We start from the raw sequence: 24,361 nt of genomic DNA on the forward strand, positions 1-24,361 counted from the left end.
AGAGCCGGGGCCTCTCGCCCGCCTCTCCGCCCCGCGCCAGGGGGCGCAGCTCCACCGGCCCGGACGTTGCGCGCCGCGCCGGGGACCACCGGCCCTCTCCCGGTTCGCCCCCACTCCCCGCTTCCGTCCTCCTTCCCCGCGCCAGGGGGCGCAGCTCGGCGCAGGGCCCCACGGCGGACCTGCCGGGCAGGACCGTCCCGGGGACCCCCGCACCCCCGCACCCGCACTGTCCCTTGCCCGCCACGCGTCCGCGGACTTTGCTCCGCATCTCCTGCAGGACATCCCTCCGTGCGGGAGGGAGGCGGGACCCTCCCACCTCGGAGCGTCTCCGGGGACCACCGCCCCGCGGTGGGGGGGCCGCCCCCGGGCCCGCCTCGCACCCTGGCCGGCTCCCCATCCAGGACTGCGCACCTGCGCCCTAGGGCGGAGTCCTTACCACAACCCAGGCTCCAGTGCTCACAGCCGAGCTCGGACGGGCCTCTTCCTCCTCCCCATCCCCGGACACCTGGTGGAGCCCGCGCTGAGAGCATCCTCCAGCGTCCATCTGTTCCCCCAGGAGGGTGGGGGCTCAGGCTGGAGCCAGAGTGGTAGATGGGCTAGAGTAGGCCTGGAGGCCGAGGGAGGCAGAGGCTTTGGGGAGAGAGGTGCGGCGGGGTGCACAGGGCGGTCAGCCTCAGGATGGAGGATGGGTTGTCCTGAGGGTGGGTAGCTGGGTCCCGGTTTCTAGCCCAGATTGTACCAGGCCCTGACCAATCTGGAGGGAAGGGTGTAGGTTAAGATCAGTTGTCAGATCTGCCCTTCACCTTCGAAAAAATCAAATAGAGAAGTAACTCAGGGTGTGTCTTCTAAGGCCTAGCTCTCCACCCGGACTTAGATCTCCCGCCCTCCCCCCAGCATCCAGGCTCTCATTTGCCAAAACATCCTCCAAGAACCGGATGCTCTGAGTCCCAGCCTCAGGACCTGACCTCACCGTAGCCCCAGACCCGCAAGAGCCCAACGCCAGCCCCGCCGGCCTTCTCCCCTCCCCCACCCTGCCGGTCTCTTCCTGATTACTCTGTTCTGTTGTGTCTCCCCGCTCGTGTTGGTTCCTGGCACCATGTCTGGGTTCGCCCTCTCCTCCATTCCCTGGCTGTACTCTGACATCATAGTCCAGCCCCTTCCTCTCGCTTCCTCATCTTTCTTAGATATCACGACCCAGTTCTGTACCTGGTCTCCTACCTCATCCTCCTCATCCTGGATAGTGTGGAGGCTTCTGCCATGACCTTGTTCTCTCCCTTCCCAGCACAGACTCCCCCTCCCCCCGGCCCCTCAGGCCGGGGGTGACCTTGCCCCCTGGAGCCCTCACCATGAATACCAAGGACACCACCGAGGTTGCTGGTGAGTTCACAATCCAGGTTCCCAGTTTGGGTACAGCCTTTTTTTCTCCCCAAGTGGTGGTGACCTAATTCTTGGATCCCTGCTCTCCTTGTCATCATTTCATCCCACCCTCCCACCCCGCCCCATGCTCTGGATTTGGCCCTTTTCCCCTGGATTATCACAGGGATATCAGGAGCAACACCCTAAGTCCTCCCTTCTCATCCCCTCTAGAGAACAGCCACCACCTGAAGATCTTTCTACCCAAGAAGCTGCTGGAGTGTCTTCCTCGCTGCGCGCTGCTGCCTCCAGAGCGGCTCCGGTGGAATACAAATGAGGTTTTCTAGGGAGCCTGGGGGATTAGGGCATAGCAGGGCCTGGTGGGCTGGAGGAGTGTGAATGGGGGTCTTGCTGTGCCTGTTGACATTCTCTAGGCTCTTTGAGGATCATAGGAGAGGTATAAAGCCCTGCATCTTGTAGTAGCTCGCTCCTCCTTGGCATATCCACCTGTGTAAAGATACTATCTACCACTTACAAAGTACTTCCTACAAACCAAGCACTGTGCTCAGTACTTGTCCTGCATTATCTCATTCAGTCCTCCAAGGACACTGTAGAGCAGACGCTGTTGTTATCCCCGAGGTATAGATGGGAAAGACCAAGAGGCCAGCCTGAGGCTTTGGAAAGGGGACACCCACCTGAGTGCCTCTTCTCCTGCAGGAGATTGCATCCTACTTGATCACCTTCGAGAAGCATGATGAGTGGCTATCCTGTGCACCCAAGACAAGGTGAGAAATTTTGTGAAGGTGGGGAGTGGCAGGGATCCTGGGTTCTGTACACAGAACTCGAGGCCAATCCTTCCCTTCTCAGGCCTCAGAATGGCTCTATTATCCTCTACAACCGCAAGAAGGTGAAATACCGGAAGGATGGTTACCTCTGGAAGAAGCGGAAGGACGGGAAGACCACCCGAGAGGACCACATGAAGCTGAAGGTCCAGGGCATGGAGGTAAGCGAGGCCTCCAGCTCACCTGCCCTGGTCTTCCTTCTCCCCGCTAGCTGGGTTCCAGCCCTGCCAGGGCTTGGTGACATTCTCTGTCTACCACCCTCCCAGTCACTCTTCCCTTCTCACTCACTTTGGATCCGCTAGGTGGTTGCTTAGCCTACTCTCTGCTTCCCATTTCCCTCCATGACCCAATTCTCCAGGACTTAGGCCACACCTCCCTCTGGAGGACACAGATGCCCAGTCCCCTTACTTCTCTCGCATTTCCCACAGGGGTCCGAGTACTGACCCTCTAAGCACAGGTTTCTCTTCCCTCAAATCATTGCTCCTCATCTTGGATGCGTTGTTGCCATGCCCTCTGATTTTTGGATGGTCCCATATGGCAAATCTGGTCCTTGTTGTAAGGCCCTGGCCCCACTGTTCCCTCCTCTCCGTCCTGGGGTGACTTGGGGTACTGGGATTTGAAAGGTGTGGGGAATAGATGGGGGTGGGTGAGGGTGAAAGAGGAACTGGTGGAAAGATTGGGATTCCTGCAAAGGGACTGAACAGAGGAAGAGTTGGGGAGCAGACTAGCCCTCCCCCCACCCCAGCCTGTCTCCTGGCAGTGTCTCTATGGCTGCTACGTTCACTCTTCCATCGTCCCCACATTCCATCGGCGCTGCTACTGGCTGCTCCAGGTGAGGATGGAAGAGCTCAGGGAGACAGTCTACCTGGCTCTTTGAGGGAGGTGGGGGCCTGCAAGAATGAAGTGGAAGGATGACTAGGTTCTGAGTGGGAAAAGGAGACTGGGAAGAAGAGAAAGGGGTTTGGGGATGGAGAGAGACAGAACTTGGGGGGTGAGGTTGGGGGTGCCTGGGAAGAAAGTGAGGACTAGGAGGCTGAACCCCTGGGCGGCAGGACGCCCCCCATAGCACTCTGCATGTACCCTTGTGCTCTCAGAACCCTGACATCGTCCTTGTGCACTACCTGAACGTCCCAGCCCTGGAGGATTGTGGAAAGGGCTGCAGCCCCATCTTTTGTTCCATCAGCAGCGACCGTCGAGAGTGGCTCAAGTGGTCCCGGGAGGAGCTGTTGGGACAGCTGAAGCCCATGTGTAAGGCAGCAGGGCTAGGACAGCTCTCAATGGGGAAAGTGGACATAGGGAGCTCCCAAAGGGGCCAGGGTTCTATACTCAGGAGTCTGTGGGGTGACCATTTCCCCCCAAGCCAGGAGGGGTCTTTCCTGGGTGGGTGGGTGGGTACCAGGGTCCCTGGTGTGATCTAAGGTGTTGGAATATGGAGGGCAGCTATGAGCTATGGGAGCTGTCTTGAGGCTGCTGGCCTCTGTTCACCTGGCCAGAAGTCTTAGAGCATCTCAGGTGCTTGGAAGAGCCATCAAGATTCCCTGGTGACTATTTTGTGGGGGTCCCATAGCACTTCCCCCCAACTCTCCTCTAGTTCATGGCATCAAGTGGAGCTGTGGGAACGGGACAGAGGAGTTCTCTGTAGAGCAGCTGGTGCAGCAGATCCTGGACACCCACCCGACCAAGCCTGCACCCCGAACTCACGCCTGTCTCTGCAGTGGAGGCCTTGGTTAGTGACCCCTGACCTTGGAACCCTCCTCCCTCCTAGTGTGCTGCCCTTACTCACACCAGGGGGATAGCTGGGATTTGCATGCTTATTTGCATGTCTTTTGCATGTTCCAGAAAGATGGGCCAGATGAGCAGAGGCCTTCCCATCTGCACACTGCCCAGTTCCTTTTACTTGATTCCTGGCAGCCCAGGCTCTCTATTTGCTTTCTTCATAAAGCAGCTCCTGGCCACCCCAGCACTACCACTTACACACAGGCTTAGCTTTATTCTTAGTTGGTACCCACTTGGTTCTGTTCTTTTGTCCTTTTTCTATGCCTTTACCTATTTCTCTCAGCTATTCCCCCAAGCCCTCAATCCTCTCCTGCAGTGCTCCTCCAGGGGGAGGGAGGGGGAGGAGAAATATTTCTGCCGCCTCCCAGTGGCCAAAATCAGTATGACACCTCTGGTATTTAGTGACATCTCAGGAAATGCATGAAAGCTTTCCAGTAAGGGAAGGCTGGAGAAAGATGTGTCGTATCCCTTCTCTCCCCACCACCCCTTCCACTGCAGGTTCTGGGAGCCTTACCCACAAATGCAGCAGCACGAAACACCGCATCATCTCTCCCAAAGTGGAGCCCCGAGCTTTAACCCTGACCTCTGTCCCCCATCCCCCTGAACCCCCTCCACTGATAGCCCCACTTCCCCCAGAGCTCCCCAAGGCACATACCTCCCCATCTTCTTCTTCTTCTTCCTCCTCTTCCTCCGGCTTTGCGGAACCCCTAGAGATCAGACCTAGCCCTCCCACCTCCCGAGGGGGTTCTTCGACAGGAGGCACCGCTATCCTCCTCCTGACGGGACTGGAGCAGCGAACTGGGGGCTTGACGCCCACCAGGCACTTGGCTTCCCAGACCGATCCTAGGCCTTCCATGAGCTTGGCTGTAGTCGTAGGCTCTGAGCCCTCTGCCCCGCCAGCTCCTCCCAGCCCTGCCTTTGACCCAGATCGTTTTCTCAACAGCCCCCAGAGGGGCCAGACGTATGGAGGAGGGCAGGGGGTAAGCCCAGACTTCCCTGAGACAGAGGCTGCCCATACCCCCTGTCCTGCCCTAGAGCCCGCTGCTGCCCTGGAGCCTCAGGCAGCTGCTCGGGGTCCCGCTCCACAGCCCAGAGCAGGCGGGAGAAGAGGAAACTGCTTCTTCATTCAAGATGATGACAGTGGGGAGGAGCGCAAGGCCCAGGGGGCTGCCCCACCTGTACCTTCACCCCCTCCTTCACCCGCACCCTCACCTGCCCCCTTGGAGCCATCAGGCAGAGTAGGAAGAGGGGAGGCCTTGTTTGGAGGAGCTGGTGGGGCCAGTGAACTGGAGCCCTTCAGTCTTTCATCATTCCCTGAGCTCATGGGAGAACTCATCGGTGACGAAGCTCCGAGTGGCCCTGCCCCAGCCCCCCAGCTCTCTCCTGCTCTTAGCACCATCACAGACTTCTCCCCAGAGTGGTCCTACCCTGAGGTGAGTCTCAGGCTTCTCTCCTCCCTCCTGCATCCCTCTTACCCTGTGGTCTGTGACCTAGTTTCCCTCAGTTCCCACGGCTGCTTAGTTCTCTTCCCAACCTCATAGAGTGTAGCTCGTTTCCTGTTTTCATAGGCCCTCTGACTAACCCTTTCTCCCTCCCTCCTCCTTCTACCTGTGAATTGTGATTGTGTGAGTCCCTCAAGTGCCCCAGGGGACTTCATTCCTTGGTGACTGTTTCATGGGGTGGGATGGGGCCGGGGAGGGACTGGGACAGCTCAGCCTGGAGAAGAGAAAATACAACTGGGATGTGATTGCAGACTTTGGGAAGCTGAAAGACTGTGTTCAGCAGTGGAGAAGTTCTGCTTTTTGCTGCTCCAGGGAGGGAAAGCAGGAACTACAGTGGGGGTCCAGAGGGGGCCTGAGAAAAGGACTTCCTTCCAGTGACAGCTATCTGCAAATGGGTTGGTAGCCTTGGGGAAGGCAATCAGGTCCCCATTTCTGGCAGATTCAGGTAGAGGACAGGAGTGTGGGGAGAAGGGACAGTGGGTTGAGTTCACTCCACTGGGTCCTGTCCAATCCCTACACCCCAGACCCAGGGGTGTACAGGGGACAGTAGATCCTCTCTCAGGGTCTGAATGAATGAATGAGTGACTGAGTGAAGGGATAATCAAGAGAGAGAGCTCCAGTCACACTGCTTTCTGACTTCCGTCTGCAGGGTGGGGTCAAGGTGCTCATCACAGGACCTTGGACAGAGGCCGCCGAGCATTACTCCTGCGTCTTCGATCACATCGCAGTGCCAGCCTCACTTGTCCAGCCTGGTGTCTTACGCTGCTACTGTCCCGGTATGGGGACTGGGAATGGTAGGGGAAGGGACTAAGATAGGACAGTTAGGACTTCCAGGAAGACCTGGGAACAAATATGTTGGGTTGTTCCTGAGAGTGGAAAGACCTCATCCAGTCCTGGGGCTGAGCCCTGTGGTCCACCAGCAGGCAGATGACTCTGAGCTTAGGTGTCAGAAGGTCTAGTTCTGGTCTAAGAAATCTACTTCTTAGCTGACTGGTGACCTTGGGTAAGTCTGTTCCTTTTTTAGGTCCTTGGCCTCCCCTCCTATAAGGTCAGGCATTTGACCCACGGAGTGTCTAATGTCTGTCCAGGCCCTCTGGCTCCAATCCAGGGAGTTCTTAGGAGAATGAGAAAGGAGAGATGTTGGTCTCCTCCAACCAGTCTTGGGACTGAAGGACATTGGCTTCTAGACCTGTGCTGTCCAATATGGTGGCCATTAGCCACATGTGCCTATTGAAATGAATTAAAATTAAATAAAATTTAAAATCACTTTTTTTTTTTTAATCAATTTTTTTTTCCTTTGGCTGTGTTGGGTCTTCGTTGCTGTGCGCGGGCTTTCTCTAGTTGCGGTGAGAGGGGGCTACTCTTCCTTGTGGTGCGCGGGCTTCTCATTGTCATGGCTTTCTCTTGTTGTGGAGCACGGACTCTAGGTGCGCAGGCTTCAGTAGTTGTGGCACGTGGGCTCAGTAGCTGTGGCTTGCGGGCTCTAGAGCTCAGGCTCGGTAGTTGTGGTGCATGGGCTTAGTTGCTCCGTGGCATGTGGGATGCCCTTCCCGGGCCAGGGCTCGAACCTGTCCCTTGCATTGGTAGGTAGATTTTTAACCACTGTGCCACCAGGGAAGCCCTAAAATTCACTTCTTCCGTCACACTAACCATATTTGAGGTGCTCAGTGGCCACATGTGCTAGTGCCACCCTATTGGACAATGCAGATGCAGAATGTTTCTGTCACCGAGCAAAAGTTCTTTTGGACAGCCCCGGTCTAGATGTCATTGCCAAGGCTCATCTCTGCCCTTTTGCCACCACCTTTGCCCCTTACCCAGCACTCAGCAATGTTGCTGTGGGACCCTAAGGACCACTAGAGTGACAGTTTGACAGCTTTGCTGTCTATGAGTTGTGTCCTCCCCCAGTCTCAACAGCCCTGTTTAATGGTGGATTGCAGGAGAGGGGCTGAGACCAGAGAAGCTAGGAATTGGGAGTCTCAGCTTCTGGTCTTGGGGCCAGGGCCTGGTGGTTTCATTCTCAAGGCTATAGACATTGAGACCCTGGGAAAGAGCTCTTATTAGGCCCTGTTGGTGAGCAGCTAATTCCTTTCCCGTATCTTACTAACAGGGTTGTGACCTCTGGACCTTGATCTTGGGGAATCAAGAGATTTCACCATCATCAAATTGTTTACAAGTATAGGTGTTTCTTGATCCGCTGCTTCTATACCTTGGTGCTGCATGACAACATCCTTAAGTACAGGGTCTAGAAGCCAAGGGGTCTCTGGCCTGTAGTAGGTATTAAGTTCTCAAACGAAGGGAATCCCTCCCCAGTTAGTGCCAAGGCCACTGAAGCCGGGAGCCTCTGGGGCCCACAGCAGGGGGAGTAGGGGAGGTAGATGTGAAATGATCACCTGTGACCCTGACACAGGGGGTCAGAGAAAGAGCCCAGGAAAGAGAGCCCCCTCGCTGATCCTTGCCCCCCCCAGCCCATGAGGTTGGGCTGGTGTCTTTGCAGGTGGCAGGGAGGGAGGGACCCCTTTCTGCTTCTGTGCTCTTTGAGTATCGAGCCCGCCGATTCCTGTCACTGCCTAGTACTCAGCTTGACTGGTTGTCACTGGACGGTGAGTACCTAGCCCTCTGACCCCACAACCTTTGAGCATGTCATGCTCCTAGACCCCTCAGGACTCAGGCAGCCACTGCCTTGCCCCTACTTTACTGCTTTTCCCAGCTCCTGCTTCATTGGTCATTTCTGAATGAGGCAGCAAGCTTCCTTCACCTCCTCTTCCCTGTAAATCTTGGAGCCAGCTTTGTCCCAGTGCTTGTCCTGTCCTCTGCATCTCAGAGGATGGGAGGGGCAGCGACAGGGTGTAGAGCAACATACATGGGATACACATGAGTGTATATATGTACCTAAACACGTATTTAAACTTTCTTACCATTTTTCCCTCTAATTATAAAGATAGGCATTTATTATAGGAAATTTTGAAATTACAGAAAAGCACAAAGTAAAAAATGAAAATTGACTATAACATTGCTCAGTAACATACAGCACCTTTAATATATTTTTTTATACAGAGGTGCACATACATACACACGTATGTGTATACGTGTGTGTATTTGTTTAAATTCAGAACTGTGTTTGTCCCTTTTATTGGTTATCCCTCCTGTGGCTTTCAGAATTGTTTCTCTCCACATCTGCTTCTTTCTCAAGGTTTGCTTTTCTCCGTCTCCTCCTGTCCCTATCTAATCTGTGCTTTACCGCTCTCCTGTGGGTCTCCTGCCTCCCTCTTCTTTCCATTTCTCCTAGGACCCTTGTCTTCACTTCCCCTCTTCCTTATCGCCTGTTTGGTATGTCCCCCAGATCTCCTTTGTGCTTTCTCTCCTTTCCTTGTTTATCTCTTCCACACTCTCCTGTCACACCTGAGTCTCTGCTCATGCCTCTCCACCTCCTCCCCACTGTCCCCTCTCTACCTTCATGCCCTTCTGTCCTGGCATCTCAGAACATCCCCAGCCTGCACCGGTTTCTCTGTTTCCCTATGGCTCTGACCCCCTCCTGCCTCCCCTCCTTGTCCTTGTGTGATCTCAGGAGGGAACAGATATAGCTTGGGACGTGTGCATGTGCGTTTGTGCATGGGGTGGGGGAGGAGGAGGAGGAATGGATGTGACCATCCATCTCTGTCGTCTCCCCTCCCCGCCATCCTCTTTGTGGACAGCTGCGGGGGGCCAGGAGGAGGGGGTGGTGCTTTTCAAATCACAGTCTCTGAGCTCTTTGGGGCAGTGGTTAACAGAGAGGAGGGACCCTGGAGGCCTTGAGCCCCAGCCCACTACAGAGGTAGTGTCTGGGGCAAGAAGGGACAGAACCGTCACCTGGGAGAAGGCTGGGAGCGTGTGTGTGTGTGTGTGTGTGTGTGTGTGTGTGTGTGTGTGTGTGAGAGAGAGAGAGAGAGAGAGAGAGAGAGATCGATCTGGGGCAGCTAGGGCTGGATTCCCTGTGGGGAGTCCTACTGTCTGTGTGTCTTGAAGGACACAGTCTTGGTTCTGGATTCAGGTCCTAGGTCGATGGATAGTATGAAGACCCCTAGTTTGAGGACTGGTCCTGGGGGGCTGTATTCAGAAGGTGGGTGGGTAAAGGGCCGTTGTTTGGAGAGGAGGAAAGGATATGATTGTGTCTTCACCACCCAGACTCTGGAACAGGGTCCAGTTCTGGTGTCCAGGGCATCCCCTAGACTCTGCCCACTGAGCCCCCCACGTCCACTCCCTCTCAGACAACCAGTTCCGGATGTCCATCCTGGAGCGACTGGAGCAGATGGAGAAGCGGATGGCAGAGATTGCAGCAGCTGGCCAGGCCCCCTACCGGGGTCCTGATGCCCCTCCGATTCAGGTACCTCCACGAGGAGGGCACTCGACGGTAGGGAGCAGGGGGAGGGTCTTCCTTAGAAATAGGCTCTAGTGTGTGACTCCCCTAGCTCTCCGGCCCCAGCCAGCCCTCCTCCCTGTCCCTGACGCCATCCTGCTCCCACCCCCGCCCCGCGGCAAGAGTGGCTATTCTGGGCACCCTCTTGGCATGACAGGCTTCAGACTATTTCTGGCCTGAAGGAGGGTGGAGGTGAGGGAGAGGGTGGGGGAGGGGATCCAGGGAGTTGGGGCTCAGTGCTCTGGGGGTCCCAAGTCTCGGAGGGAAGAAGGCTGGGAGAGGACTCTGAGTTCTGAGTGGGGGAAGTCATCTGTGGATATGGCACTGATCTGAGCCAGAGTGAAGGCACAACATGGGCAAGTGGGTGTGAGGTCTGGCCTGGAGGAAGCTGCCTGTGGGCCGGGGGGACACCCAGGAACTTGAACTGGGAGGACTGATGGGCCATCAGAGATCCGAGTGGTGGGAACCTAGACTGGGACGTGTGGGGAGAGGGCAGAACTGGAAGCTGAGAGGACAGGCGTGGGGTGGCTAAGGCCATCCCAGGCTGGGGATGCGCACATCTCTACCTAAGGGTGTGTGCACCACAGGATGAAGGCCAGGGACCCGGGTTCGAGGCACGGGTGGTCGTCTTGGTAGAGAGCATGATGCCACGCTCCACCTGGAGGGGTCCTGAACGTCTAGCCCATGGAAGCCCCTTCCGGGGCATGAGCCTGCTGCACCTGGCTGCTGCCCAGGGCTACGCCCGCCTCATCGAGACCCTGAGCCAGTGGCGGTGAGCCGGGGCCAGCGGGTGCAGGGCGGGGGTGCCCAGGGACTGAGGAGGAACTGGAGCCCTGCCATGGGAGCTGGGGTCACTGTGGAAAGGAAGAGGGCCTGGAAGAGGGTTTGCGCTTGGGGGAGTTTTAATGTCCCCTGACTTACAATGCTGACCTCTTGACCTCCTGACATTCATGGATCTCTTTGACTGCTTATCCCACTGACCTTAGTGCTTCCCAGTCCCTTCGATTCTAAAGTTCCTACCGGGCGCCCTCTCTCCCTGACTGGACCCTGTTGTCCCTTTCCCAAACCCTCCAGGAGTGTGGAGACCGGAAGCTTGGACTTAGAGCAAGAGGTTGACCCACTCAACGTGGACCATTTCTCTTGCACTCCTCTGGTGAGGATGCTGGGTTCCTGAGTGCACGTGGGCAATGGGAAACGGGAACGGTTCTTCAAAGGGAAGATCCTCTGAGGGATACAGGGGAGGAGTGAGGACGGGCCCCAGGCCTCACCTCCACCTCCACCCTCTTCTTCTCAGATGTGGGCTTGTGCCCTGGGCCACCTGGAGGCTGCCGTGCTCCTTTTCCGTTGGAACAGACAGGCACTGAGCATTCCCGACTCTCTGGGCCGCCTGCCCCTGTCCGTGGCTCATTCCCGGGGTCACGTGCGCCTCGCCCGCTGCCTTGAGGAACTGCAGAGACAGGAAGCTTCAGCTGAGCCCCCGTTTGCCCTGTCGCCGCCCTCCTCCAGCCCAGACACTGGTGAGGGTTTAAGAGGGGACTGCGGGTGGGAGGACACGCCAGGGGAAAGCCAGAGGGTGGGAGACAGAGTGCGAGAGGAGGCAGCGGGGATGGGGAGGTAAGAGCAGCAAGGGGGCAGGTGGCGCCTTCTGCCCTCACCCCCTTCCCTCACCTCGCAGGTCTGAGCAGCGTCTCCTCGCCTTCGGAGCTATCGGATGGCACTTTCTCCGTCACATCAGCCTATTCTAGTGCCCCGGATGGGAGTCCTCCCCCTGCTCCTCTGCCAACCTCTGAGATTACTATGGAGATGGTCCCAGGCCAGCTCTCCTCTGGTGCCCCAGAGGCCCCCCTACTCCTCATGGACTATGAAGCCACCAACCCTAAAGGGCCCCCACCCTCACCGCCTCCTCTCCCACCGGCCCCAGATGGTAGGGCTGCTCCAGCGGACACTGACAGCCCACCAGCTGTGGACGTGATCCCGGTACCGCTTATGCCAATGGAATTATGAGCGCTCAAAGTAGAGTGGGGCGCGGGGTGGGGTGATGCCGACCATTCCATAAAACACAATCAGTCTGGCTGCAGTTTGGGAAGAAGGGGCCATTTACTCTCATTTAGGGACAGGCAAGTTTATCCTACTCATCTTTTCTTTCTTCCACCAGAGGCTCCTTTCTCACCAAGAAGCAGGACCAGGCAGCCCGGAAGATCATGAGATTCCTGCGGCGCTGCCGGCACAGGTGCTGTCCTTTCCCTCACCGGATTTGGGCCTGCCACCTCCCCCACCCGACCTCCCCGATCTGCGGGTCTCCTCTGACTCCTTCCTTGTTTCTCCGCAGGATGAGGGAATTGAAGCAGAACCAGGAGCTGGAAGGGCTTCCCCAGCCCGGACTGGCCACCTGACCTCTCCACTGCCTTTCTCATCACCCTGGGGGCCGCTTCTTGCAGTCTTAACAGGGACAGGGCTCTCTGGGGGAGGGGGAGCCCCCTGTCGGCAGCTTTCCCGTCACTTCTCTTGGAGCCCGTCCTCGGTCTCCACCCCCTCCCCCTCCGAAGTGCTGAACTCCCTTTTCCACCCCCGGCTCCTTCTCCTCTTCCCTCCGGGTCGTGCCCCCCCTTTTAGTCCCTGGCTCCAGAAGACCCACGCCCCACATACCTGCATCTTCAGCTGTGACCTCCGGAGCCCTGCCTGCCCCTTCTCCACAGCTCCCTCCCTGCCTGTACCCACCTCGGCCCCTTCCTGACTTGCCTTATTTATTTGTTCGACGCGTCTCTGAATGTATCCGCCTCGGTCCCACCTCTGCCTTCGCTACGCGCACGCCCCTCGTGTTTCAGGGCTGACCGTGCCCCCACCCCGACTCCGCATGTCTGCGTCTGTTTCCTCCCTTTCTGGCCCCGTCTTCCCCAGTCACCCCGACCGACTCTGGCCACCAACCTCCGGGCCAAAGGGGGGGTGTATATAGGAACGCGTTGCGGAGTCCCGCCCCGTCCCCGAGGGGAGGGGGCTTGTACATAATGTAACATACAGAGTATAGTGAAGAATCTATTTAAGGCGCCGCAGGGAGGGCTGCACGGCCGGGCTTGTGGCTCCAGGCGTGGCGGGGGCCTCCTGCCGGCTCCACAAGCACTTTCTACTTGTGCATGGGCTTGGTTTCTACGAATTGCCATTAAACATCGCTGCACCAGCCAGCCTCCGGCCTCTGTCTGCGGGGGGCGGGGCCTCGGCCGGCGGGAGGCTGCGGGCGCGCTGGGCAGGGATCTAAGCCGCGCCGGGGTGGGTGCGTGGTTTACCGCCTCCGACGTGTTTCCGGCCTTAAAGGCATTTTGCCCTTCCCTTTAAGACGCGCCGCCCCCCTCTCAGTCACTCCCAAGATGGCGGACCTACTGGGCTCCATCCTGAGCTCCATGGAGAAGCCACCCAGCCTCGGTGACCAGGAGACTCGGCGCAAGGCCCGAGGTGAGGATCCCAAATTCACAACCGGCTTTCTTCGCCCGGTTATCAGGACCGCACTCCTACCCCTTTGGACGACCCCGCCTTCTCAACCTTGAAAGACCCCTCACGGGCTCCTTCAGAGACCCCCCGAGTCCCTAAAAGGGGTGCCATCCCGCCCGCTGTTCTTAGCGGACGATGATTGGCTACCTGAAGCCCAGCGCCGGGCCCCTGGCTCTTTCTACCTTGGCCTTCCGCAGTCCTTGTTTTCAATTCGCCGATGGGCCCGCCTGTCCGCCGGTGGCGTGCTCTGATTGGTAGGCTGCCTTCAACCCCACCCAACCCCTTGGTTTTCCTCGGCCCGCCTTCGGATCGGAGGGGGGGGCGAGTTCGACCGCTCGGCCCCGCCCACCTCCCGGCGCTCGAGTCCCTGAGCCTCGTCCCCTTCCGATTGGATTCAGGACACGCCCGTCCGCAGTCCTTTCTCCCCTATTGGCCACCTCAACTTAAAGGTCTACCTATTAAGTTTTGTTCGACCTTCCTCTTAGCCCACCCTACCCTCAGCACCTCTAACTGGCTGCTGGGTCCTTTCGGCGCTCTTATGCCCCGCCTACTTGGGGCCCCCCTCCAACCTTTCTCTCATCTGTACCCTTAAATTCCAGAGCTCCCCGGGCGGGTCGTGAATGTTGATTGGAGGGATGAGAATGCCCCTACCCGGTCCGATTGGCCATGGCCTCCCCGCCTGTGTTCTCCGAGTAACTTCCCAGCAGGAGGCTCAAGTTGGGCTGCAAGCTTAGGGCGCGGCCCGCCGGGCGGTATAGTCCTCTCTTGCTCGCTTTGCGGAGTGTGAATGAGTCTGGCAGAATGACTGACTACCTTGGGGAGGACACCGGCTCCCCACCCGTCCGAGGGAGGCCAGGGCAGCCTGGGTGCCTTCAGAGGGCTCAAGTGCTGCTTAATATCGAACTAACATCCATATTTACTGGATGGTTGCTAGGGGCCAGGGTACCCTCAAGGAGCCCACAGTCTGGAGTATCGAAATGCGCATTGATGAAACGATCACACAGGAGTTTAATAACCAACTTTATAAGTGCTCTGAAAGAAAAATAACTGTTATGAGAGGGGCTACCTAGGGGTCCTAACCTAGTCTGCAGTGAGCTGAGATGTGAAGAATAGGTAAGTCAGTAAGTGAGAGGGGAGCACAGTGCTCCAGGCAGAGATTTGAAAGCTCTGAGGAAGGAGGGAGCATAATGGGACCTGGGAACTGGAATTATTTAACACCGTGACTGACTAGGTGGGTTCACCAGCGGCCGTTGACAGACTAGGAAGCTGAAGTTCAGAGTTTAGTCAGTTGCCTGCCGTTACACTGTTACTAAGTGGTGGGGTTTCAAACCCATGTGTGACTTTTAAGTCTATGTTCTTAACCATAATCTTACGCCACCTCCTCAGATGCAGAGAGATGACTCATAAGCCAGTTCGAGAACAGTCAGTGACCAATATGGGGTGTGCTGATGGTCAGAGTCCTTGAGGTGGGAGAAAGGAGAGCTCCTGAGCTGTCGGGGCCCTGGGGCCACAGAGAGTAACTGGATAGGAGATGAACAGGGTCTGTAGCTTCTGGGAGCTCATAGTGGGGTAGGGAGGACAAAAGTTACACTCTGTTAGCTCTCAGCACATGCCGTAGTGGGTGTCAGAACCGAATGTGCTTGGGCCCCAGAGGAAGAAGTGAGTAACTCTGACTCATGGTGGATCTCAAAGTTTGCAAGAGGAGGAAGAGCATTTCAAGCAGTAGGAACAACATGTGCAAAGACATGAAGTGATTAAGAAAATGGGAAGAGGTTCAGTGCAGCTGAAGGAATTCCAATCCTGTGGAAGAAGTGGGCCTTAAGGATGTAAAGAATTTGAAATGGCGGAAGAGAGAAGAGGGGACAGTGAGACCCAAGGGTAGGGAGTTCCCTTTACAGCTCACCTCAGACACCTACACTCACAAAGGAGAAGAGTGTCAGACTGGCCATTTCAGCTTCATCTTGGCTGTAGAAGTAAAAAGTGGGGGTACGTGAGCCATGGCCGCTGGGCCTGCGCGTCCGGAACCTGTGCTCCGCAGCGGGAGAGGCCACAACAGTGAGAGGCCCGCGAACCGCAAAAAAAAAAAGTGGGGGTGTTACACAATATAGGAAGTTAAATAATTTCCCCTTCCCTATGCAGACAGTGAGATGATAAGCTCCTTGAGGCCAGGGCTCGGTTTGTTCTCGTTACCACCCCAAGTGCTTTATAGTTCTTGGTGTGTCACAGGCATTAAATAAATGTTTGTTAGCTGGTTTCCCCAGTGGGTTGGGAAATGGGGTTGAGCATGATTATGATCTTTGTTACTCCCACTAAACTGTGAGCTCCTAAAGGGCAAAGTTATGTCTTAATCCTCTTTGTACTCCAGGTCCTAGCACAGTGCCAGGTATAGAGGAACTATCAATAAATGCTTGGCAAATAAACAGTAATCCTACCTTCCTAGCCTGACACGCTCCCAGTGGACATGAGATCTCTTTTGAAGCCTTACAAACTCTCCCCACCCATGCTTCCACCCCGGCCTCATGCTGCCATTTCTCACCCCTAGAGCAGGCAGCCCGCCTGAAGAAACTACAGGAGCAAGAGAAACAGCAGAAAGTGGAGTTTCGTAAAAGGGTGAGAACAACTGGAGAGATCAAAGGCAGCCTCAGAAAGGACTTCCAATAAGTTAGAATTGGAAGGTTGAAGAGTCAGTTTGGAAACTGTCTTGAGAGAGGTGAAACCCAGAAGCCAGTGGCACAGCGGCTGGGAAAGGCGTGGGAGGCCAAGGCCTGTTGGCCCGGCAGGGGAGGGGGATATTTGGGTGGGGCCATCATCTCATACCTTCTTCACTTTTCCCTTTACCAAGATGGAGAAAGAGGTGTCAGATTTCATCCAAGACAGTGGGCAGATCAAGAAAAAGTTTCAGCCGATGAACAAGATAGAGAGGAGCATACTGTGAGTGTCTCTGGGCTGGGGAGGCAAGAAATGGACGACCAAGGAGGCATGAAAGGGCCAGACAGGAGAACCCTCCAGAGGAGGACGCTGGGCCCCCTCGTGGCTCTACATAGTCTTTCCCCTTCGCTCCCCCCTTCCCAGACACGATGTGGTGGAAGTGGCTGGCCTGACATCCTTCTCCTTTGGGGAAGATGACGAATGTCGCTATGTCATGATCTTCAAAAAGGTAAAAGGGGGACCTCCCTGGTGGTCCAGTGGTTAGGACTCTGAGCTTCCGCTGCAGGGGGCACGGGTTCGACCCTGGTCGGGGAACTAAGATCCTGCGTGCTGCGCCGCACTGCCCCCCAAAAAAGGTAAAAGGCCTGAGTTCCCCGCTGTCTCCTCTCTCCTTTTCAGCCTGTGCCCCACACTGGGGGAGAGGAATGAGATAAAACATGTATGTGAAACCTTGACCCCATCATCTCCTTCTTTCCCAGGAGTTTGCACCCTCCGATGAAGAGCTGGACTCCTACCGTCGTGGCGAGGAGTGGGACCCCCAGAAGGCTGAGGAGAAACGGAGGCTGAAGGTGAGTTACACCTGGCAGTCCCTGGGGCCCTGCAGCCCCCCAGCTGGGAGGGGTTGGGGTCAGGCCCTGAGCTCTGGTGCCCCACCTTGGCACCCCTAGGAGCTGGCCCAGCGGCAGGAGGAGGAGGCAGCCCGGCAGGGACCTGTGGTGGTGAGCCCTGCCAGCGACTACAAGGACAAGTACAGCCACCTCATTGGGAAGGGGGCAGCCAAGGATGCGGCCCACATGCTGCAGGCCAACAAAACCTACGGCTGTGGTGAGGCTGCAGTGGGGGCTGGGAGGGCAGGGCAGAGGAGCACTGGATGGGGGGAGGGGAGGGAGGCTGAGGCACAGGGCTCCTAGGCCCTCCCACCCTCCCCTCTGCCCCCAGTGCCTGTGGCCAACAAGAGGGACACACGCTCCATTGAAGAGGCCATGAATGAGATCCGGGCCAAGAAGCGTCTGCGGCAGAGCGGGGAAGAGTTGCCACCTACCTCCTAGACACCCCAGCTCCCTGGGGCAGGGCAGAGGGCAGGGAGGGATGAGGCTGCTGCTATTAGAACCCATCCTGGAGCCCCACCTCTGAAGCACCTCCTAACAGCTGTCACTCAGGCTGGGGGAAGCAGGTGTTTGATTTGTCACTGTTGGAGCTTGTGTGTGTGTGTGTGTGTGTGTGTGTGTGTGTGTGTGTGTGTGTGTGTGTGTGTGTGTGTGTGTGAATGTACAGGTGGGTATTTAATCTGTATTATTCTCTGTTCTCCCTGAAATTTTCTTCCCCATGGGGCTGGGGTTACTTTACATTCAGTAAACACTGTTTGACCCAATGTCTTGCTTTGTTTGAACAGAGAAAGGTGGGTTCTAGAGAGGAAGAGAAACAATTATAGATTGAACAGTATAAGATTGTTTTTGTGGGCCAAAGATGGCGAAATATTGGCACTTTTGTAGAAATTTATGAGATAGTATTTTAAGAGCACAGTCACTACAGCCAAATGGCCTAGGTTTGGATCCTGGCTCTGCCACTTACTGTTACCTTGGTTAAAGTATTTTACCTTTTCGTGCCTCAGTTTCCTCACCAGTAAAATGGGGATAATAATGGTAACTATCTGATAGGACTGTTTCAAAGATTACATAGGCCGGTATATGTCAAATATTTAGAATAGTTTCACATCCTTCAAGCTCCATGGAAATGGTAGCTGCTCTGGTTACACTCTCATCCTCACCAAGCTCTTCGATTTCATAAGGACGAGCACTCAGACTTAACACTGCAGTGCCCTCTGCAGACCGTGCACTTCAACTTATGGGCAGGTTTGATCCAGCTTCCCCCTCATGGTGATGTCAGGCCTTGGCCCCCCACCCTGCTCCCCTTCTCTGGAGCTGGTTCAGTGTTCTGTCAGTTCCTCTTCAGCTTCATTTCACATAATACACCTGCTTCCCCCAGCCTCCTTCCATATTGTGAGCTTTGTGGTTCTAGATCCAGCCCAACTTTCTCTCTGGCCAGTCCCTCACTTCCTCCTTGTCCCAGCAGGTTCCCTGTCCGTTTTCCCTTCCTGCCCCTACTTCTTCACCTCCTGTCTCATCCAGCCCAGAGACCAGCATCTCCTCCCTCCCTCCCACAAACGAGCAGGCCACACTGCCCTGGTTGGCACCAATGTTTATTTCAGGAGGAAGAGCTTGAAGGCCTAGATCTGTCCCGTGGAATCCTGGGGCCTCCAGCTTCTCACTTGGCCTTTGGGTTACGGAACTTGTGTCCAGCAAAAACAGCCTTGTCCCCGAGAGCCTCCTCAATCCTGGAAGGCAGACCAAGTCAGGGCTGTGATATTCCCACCCAAGAGCCCTCAGCTCCTTACACCCAGGCCTGCTGCACCCACTGTACCTCATGAGCTGATTGTATTTGGCCAGACGCTCTGAGCGGCAGGGGGCACCAGTCTTGATCTGAAGAGGGAAGAGGAATTCCAGGAGTTGTGTGAGACCAGGGACGAGGGATTGGGCCTGGCCCTGAGGGAGCAGCCTGTGGTGGCATTCAACTCCAGGGCAGGAGGCCAGGGATCCCAAGAAAACTCAGTCGGCAGGAGGGGGGCCACGAGTACCTGTCCTGTGCAGAGCCCAACCACGAGGTCAGCGATGAACGTGTCCTCGGTTTCCCCGGAGCGGTGGCTCACCATCACCCCCCAGCCGTTAGACTGAGCCAGTTTGCAGCTAGGTGGAGAGGACACTCAATAAGGTCCGGTGGGACCTCCTCAGTGGGAAAGCCAGGGGCTAGCTGGGGCTTTTCCCTTCTGTTTTGGGGAGTGGGAGATTTCAGGGGAGGGTGATGACTAAGTTCTTTGGGAAGCAGGAGAGAAGGGGAGATTCTTGATCTTGAATTTGGGCTCCTGAATGCTAGTGGGAAGAAGCAGAATCTGGGAGACAGGGATGGCATAGGGTCAGGGTGGGGATGAGGCATGGCAAGGCAACAATGGCAAAGCTCTTGGGGTGAGGTCAAGAGTTAAAGCCTTGAGGTCGAAAGGGTGGGGTGGGTCAGGAGCCAAGGGATAGTCAGACTTGGAGTTAGTGGGCAATACTGTAGCTGGACTGGGTATGGGTGGAGGGAGGCCATGAGGGCCAGAGGCACTCACGCCTGGATGGATTCGGTCACTGAGCCGATCTGGTTGACTTTCAGCAGCAGGCAGTTGCAGGCCTTCTTCTCAATGGCCTGGCTAATCCTCTTGGGGTTGGTGACTGTGAGGTCATCCCCCACGATCTGGATGTTGACCCCCGAGAGGAATGAGGTCCAGGTAGCCCAGTCATCCTGGTCAAAAGGGTCCTCGATGGAGACCACTGGTGGGAAAGGGGAGCAGATTCGGGTTAAAGGTCAGAAGGGCCTCACAGGGGAGTGACAGGTCAGAAGAGTTTGGGTGGAGATTGCAGTGGCGCTAAGGATCGGAGAGACTGAGTTGGTGGCAGTGGAGATGCCGAAGCCGGCGTGTAGGGCAGCTGCTGGAGACTCAAGCAGGAGCGACGGAACATCCAGGGTCTCACCCGGATAGTTCTTGATGAAGCTCTTATACAGCTCCCCCAGCTTCTCCCCAGTGATGTGCCGTGCGGGGTCATCAGGTGACTTGAAGTCAAGATCATACTTTCCGTGGCGATAGAACTCAGACGCCGCCACATCCATGCCAATCACCACCTTGTCGGGGTAACCAGCCGCCTGGATGGCGGTCTTCAGCAGCTCCAGGGCTGGGGGAGGGAAAGAGAGGACCTGAGGCTCCGGTGCACCCCGTCTCCATGGGGACCCAGGGGTTCTGCCCCTCCGAGTGCTCACACTGACCTTCATTGTTCTCCAGGATGTTGGGTGCAAAGCCGCCCTCATCACCCACATTGGTGGCGTCCTTCCCATACTTGGCCTTGATGACCCCCTTGAGGTGGTGGTAGACCTCGGCACCGATGCGCATGGCTTCCCTGAAGGATCTGGCTCCCACGGGCAGGATCATGAACTCCTGCATGGCCAGCTTGTTTCCAGCATGGGAGCCCCCGTTGATCACATTGAAGGCCTGAGATGGGGAGAGGGTGCTTAGACCTGGGCATCGAGGTGGAATCTTGGATCCCCTACTTACTGAATGGTCTAGGATGAATAATTTTACTCCTCAGAGACTCCTTCCTCATTTCCATAACATGGGGACACCACCTGCTTACCTGCAGGATCTTATGTGTTAAATTAGAGCAACTGGATGTTAAGTTCTTAGCCTGTGCCTGGTGTAGCAGCTAACACTGATATGGCATATGGCACTTACTACAGGCCAGGCACTGCTCTAAGTGCTTTACATATATTTTATTGGCTCATTTCATTCTCAAAACTACCCTGTAACTAGGTACAATTTATTATCCCTCACTTTACAGCTAAGGAAACTGAGGCACAGAGAGATTAAATAAACTTGCCTAAAATCACACAACTAGTAAAGGGACAAAACCAGCATTCGAACCCAGCAGCTTGTCTCCAGAGCTCAGGCTCTTATACAATCTAGCCAGTAAGTAACAATAAATGGTAACATTATTATTGCAATGAAATTCAAAGGATTTCCATAAAGAGCAAATTTGGTTTGATAAGTATTAAAGAAGATACAAAAATAAAATGCCAAGATCTTTGCCATGAAGAAGCTCTCGATCTGATTTGGGGTTGGGGCATAGGGCAGAATGAGAAATTGGAGTTACTGAGCCTGGGATTGGAATGTGAAGGAACCCGGTTACATCAAGGGAAAGAGGCAGAGAGAGGTTAAAGGGAAGGTTTGGATTGTGGGAAAGGAGGAGGGCTGGACCGCAGCAGGAGAGGTTCCATTTCAGAAAACCATTTCTTTGGAGCTGGGTCTGAAAGGTGGACTTTCCAGGGGCTGCTTATGCCCTCCCTGCTGGGTGGGGTCACCGTGGGATGCGGCGGGGCAGCTGCACTCACAGGGACCGGGAGGATCAAGTCTGGGTTCCCGGCGAGATCTGCAATGTGTCGGTAGAGTGGGACCCCCTTCTCAGCTGCTCCGGCCTTGCACACGGCCAGGGACACACCCAGGATGGCATTGGCCCCAAACTTGGCTGGAGGAAGCAAGTACAAAGAAAGTGTGAGAGCGCCTCACACAGGGTTTAGGGTCAGCTCCTAGAACATCCCTTCTGGTCACCCCAGAAAGAATCCAGAACTCCAAACCACTGGGCACTGAGTTTGTTAACAGATCTCTCCCCAACAGCCTGAGGTGCTCTGGGAACACCCAGCCCAGGGGAATGTGTCGGCTTCACGGCTGTGTCCACAGCCTGGCCCAAGCCTCGCACAGAGCAGGCATCAGGAAATGCCTGTGCGATGAATACAAATCCAGCCAGTTACGGTGCGCCCCAAAATGCGAGACACAGAAATAATCCTAACCAGACCTCAGTCCGCGGTCTCTCCCCTGCCCCTCCCACAGCCCATCCCGTCCCCTGTCCCTAGCCCTTCACTCACACTTATTCTCTGTCCCATCCAGCTCAATCATAAATTTGTCAACTTTTTCTTGATCCACCACGCTTAGTTTCTGGAAGGGCAGGTTTGAGGAGGGGAGAACAGAGGTTAGATTTCTCAGGAGTCAGGGCATGTGCTGGAGGAAAGAGAAGTGCAGGTATTTGGGGCAGATGGGATGGTTGGCCAAGCCTGAGCTGCTTGGGACCAGGTAGCAGGTGAGGGGGAGAGAGGGTCCTCCACTTACCTTTTCCAGCAGTGCGGGGCCTAGAGTCTTATTGATGTGTTCCACGGCCTTCAGGACCCCTAGAGGCCAAAGCAGGGGGTTCAGATCTTCTATTCAATTAGGTCTCTTCCCGTGGCCCCCAGCTCCTCAAGAGCTTTGGGTTCCCGTCCTCTACCCTGTGCAGACATCGCATACCACGTCCTGAAACCACCCCATTGGTCTTTCCTCACCTTTCCCCAGGTAGCGAGATTTGTCTCCATCTCTTAGTTCCAGAGCTTCATAGATACCTGTGGAAGCTCCACTGGGCACAGCTGCTCGGAATCGGCCTGAGGTGGGAGGAATTGGAAGATCACAGAGAGCCAGTCCCATTCACCCCCCCAAAGGACTGATTGTCTCCTCTCTGAGCCCAGGGGCAGGAGGCTGTGTAGAGGGATTCGTGCTGCTCCCTGCTGGGGAGCAGGCTGGGAGAGGGGATCCCAGAGAAAGGAGTGGATGTGGCATAGAGTTGGGGGGCAAAGGCAGATGGAGTTGGGGGTCTTCCCAGGTAAACCCATTCAATGGGCCTGTGTTACCCTTGGCCGTGTGCAGGTCCACCTCCACTGTGGGGTTGCCCCTGGAGTCCAGGATTTCTCGGGCAAAGATTTTCTGCATGGCCATGGCTGCAAGGCGAGAGGTGTGAGTGCGGACCGTTGACCCCTTAAGGAACCCGAAATCCCTTGCCCTTTAAGAGTCTTCCCGCCCCAAGAAGGCAGGTGCTGGAGCTAAAAATATCCCACAAAAAGGTCACAGACCAAAGTGGCAGGCGCAGCCCCTCCCCCACTCAGAACAGCTCCCATTCCACTCTCACGTCTTAAGAATCTGGAGGCCTCTCTTAAAACTCCACTACTTGCTCAACCCCACCTCCTGCAAAGCTGCACTTCTGCCTTCTCCCTCCACCCTCTGGCCAAGTACTCTGTTCTCCACGGATTCCTAGCCCTCGGATGCTCTCCTGTTAGTCTACCTCATTTTCCTGCTCCTCAGCCTTCTCCAAATCCTCAGGGGCCCCAGATTCCCCCACCTGGCTCCAACTGTAACCACGCTTCTCCATCGTCTCTGCCTGCCTCTCTTCACAGTCTCGTTTGTTTCCCTGTCCTTGGGCACCCCCATCCTGCTTGCTCCAACCCCTCCAGGCTTCTCAAGCACCCCCAGTCCCAGAAGGAAAAGAATGCTGACATTTCCCCCCCTTCTCCAGGCGGCACCACCCTCACCTTTTACCACCCCTATCCCCCGGGGCTGAAAGATTCACCAGACCTGGGATTTCTTCGCTGGGCTCCTGAGTCTAGGTGGCAGCTGGGACAGTGTCAGCTCACCCCCTCTCAGGCTGGGCATTTATCCTCCAGCCACCCTGTACCCCAGCCAGCCCCGCCTCTCACCCTCTCCATCTCCCCCTCCAGCCCAGCTGGCAGCCAAGTGCCCACTATAGCCTAAAACAGAAGCCTTTGGCCCTAGACACCTGCCCCCTTCCCAAAAGATCAATGACTACCCCCTCCTTTCTGTTCCCCAATAAAAGTCCTTATTTTTAATTCCACTCCTGGGGAGAAACAGGGGAGGGGCTCTCCTCTCCCCAGGATTATATTCCTCTTTTGCAAAGGTTAAAGAGGAACTAGTGCCCTTTAGGAAAGGCCAGGGGTAACCTGAGTCCTGCAGGACTGGGGAGGGGGCCTGGAAGAGGGGCTGCAGGAACGACATCCACACGTGCACAGCTCACTTGGAGGGCGGGGGTCTGCCTCTGTCCTCAATGGGGGCAGGGGTAGGGGGTTCTGGGCAAGCTCTGAGCTCTAAAATTGAACTCCCCACTCAGAAGGTGAGAGAGTCTCACCTCTCAGGGTCCCCATTGCGGCCTCCCTCGGCTCCACCCCACCCTACCCTCTCTCGGCCAGCAAGGGCAGTGGGGGAAGGGACAGGCTGACGAATTTAGACAGGCCCTCAGAGTTGGCGCGGCGCCCTACTGATAGCGCTAGGACAGCACTTATCGCCCTGCGTGGAGAGTCAGGAGCCCTTTCCCCACCGACCGCGGGCGCTTCAGGTCGTGATACCAGCCCATCAGTGAATGATGCCGAATCAAAAGTGAAAAAAATGAATGGACGAGAGGAGGGGGTGGCCCTTTCCGAGCGTCTGACCGCCGGGGGCCAGTCGGGTGGTCGGCTAGCAGCATTGAAGGGAAATGAGTCTCTGCACTCGGTGACTCTCTCCGCCTCGGCGGGCCTGGCGGGAGTGAGGTCTGCCCCGACTTTGGCTGCAGCCCTTGCCGGAAGCTGAGGGCACGCCCGGGCTCCGGCCGTCCGGCCGGCGAACGACGGTCATCGGCTTCCGTGCTCGT

At 56.1% G+C, this 24,361-nt stretch overlaps 3 protein-coding genes across 12 annotated transcripts in view; 2 read left to right on the top strand and 1 right to left on the bottom strand.

Annotated features, from left to right (window-relative positions):
• Window positions 1–49: 49 nt before the first annotated feature.
• Window positions 50–11,990, top strand: CAMTA2 (calmodulin binding transcription activator 2). Of its 7 annotated transcripts, none has more exons than XM_024736900.1 (15): window positions 50–1,377; window positions 1,588–1,691; window positions 2,071–2,138; window positions 2,221–2,356; window positions 2,941–3,027; window positions 3,290–3,443; window positions 3,787–3,921; window positions 4,470–5,404; window positions 6,123–6,249; window positions 7,939–8,073; window positions 9,718–9,833; window positions 10,454–10,638; window positions 10,941–11,019; window positions 11,161–11,383; window positions 11,542–11,990. In XM_024736900.1, exons 1-15 carry the CDS (start codon window positions 1,347–1,349, stop codon window positions 11,868–11,870), a joined length of 2,844 nt encoding a protein of 947 aa, XP_024592668.1. In that variant the 5' UTR covers window positions 50–1,346; the 3' UTR covers window positions 11,871–11,990. The 7 variants fall into 7 exon arrangements, with proteins under 7 accessions (XP_024592668.1, XP_024592683.1, XP_024592676.1 ...); XM_024736908.1 differs by having other exon boundaries at window positions 53–1,377; window positions 2,956–3,027; XM_024736915.1 differs by lacking the exon at window positions 2,941–3,027 and having other exon boundaries at window positions 51–1,377.
• Window positions 11,991–12,602: 612 nt separating this feature from the next.
• Window positions 12,603–17,649, top strand: SPAG7 (sperm associated antigen 7). Its single transcript, XM_024737016.1, has 7 exons — window positions 12,603–13,313; window positions 15,892–15,959; window positions 16,192–16,280; window positions 16,422–16,506; window positions 16,757–16,846; window positions 16,946–17,102; window positions 17,217–17,649. The coding sequence occupies exons 1-7, from the start codon at window positions 13,229–13,231 to the stop codon at window positions 17,324–17,326; spliced, it is 684 nt and encodes a 227-aa protein (XP_024592784.1). The 5' UTR covers window positions 12,603–13,228; the 3' UTR covers window positions 17,327–17,649.
• Window positions 17,650–17,778: 129 nt separating this feature from the next.
• ENO3 (enolase 3) overlaps window positions 17,779–24,361 on the bottom strand; it is an 8,144-nt gene continuing 1,561 nt past the window's right edge. The window contains exons 1-12 of one of the 4 annotated variants that reach the window (XM_024736982.1): window positions 23,293–23,479; window positions 22,575–22,661; window positions 22,233–22,328; window positions 22,024–22,082; window positions 21,783–21,852; window positions 21,252–21,385; window positions 20,133–20,355; window positions 19,844–20,041; window positions 19,441–19,642; window positions 18,913–19,021; window positions 18,699–18,757; window positions 18,462–18,612 (exon numbers count right to left, since the gene is read on the bottom strand). In XM_024736982.1, the coding sequence (XP_024592750.1) occupies window positions 18,543–18,612; window positions 18,699–18,757; window positions 18,913–19,021; window positions 19,441–19,642; window positions 19,844–20,041; window positions 20,133–20,355; window positions 21,252–21,385; window positions 21,783–21,852; window positions 22,024–22,082; window positions 22,233–22,328; window positions 22,575–22,659 (1,305 nt within the window). In that variant the 5' untranslated portion in view covers window positions 22,660–22,661; window positions 23,293–23,479 and the 3' untranslated portion in view covers window positions 18,462–18,542. Of the gene's footprint in view, window positions 19,022–19,440; window positions 19,643–19,843; window positions 20,042–20,132; window positions 20,356–21,251; window positions 21,386–21,782; window positions 21,853–22,023; window positions 22,083–22,232; window positions 22,329–22,574; window positions 22,662–23,292; window positions 23,480–24,361 lie in introns of those variants that run through there. The other 3 variants (XM_024736970.1, XM_024736962.1, XM_024736979.1) reach the window with 3 other exon arrangements.

This window comes from Neophocaena asiaeorientalis, unplaced genomic scaffold (genome assembly GCF_003031525.2).
Source record: "Neophocaena asiaeorientalis asiaeorientalis breed wild unplaced genomic scaffold, Neophocaena_asiaeorientalis_V1.1 scaffold129, whole genome shotgun sequence".
In the NCBI taxonomy this organism is placed as follows: Eukaryota; Metazoa; Chordata; class Mammalia; order Artiodactyla; family Phocoenidae; genus Neophocaena; species Neophocaena asiaeorientalis.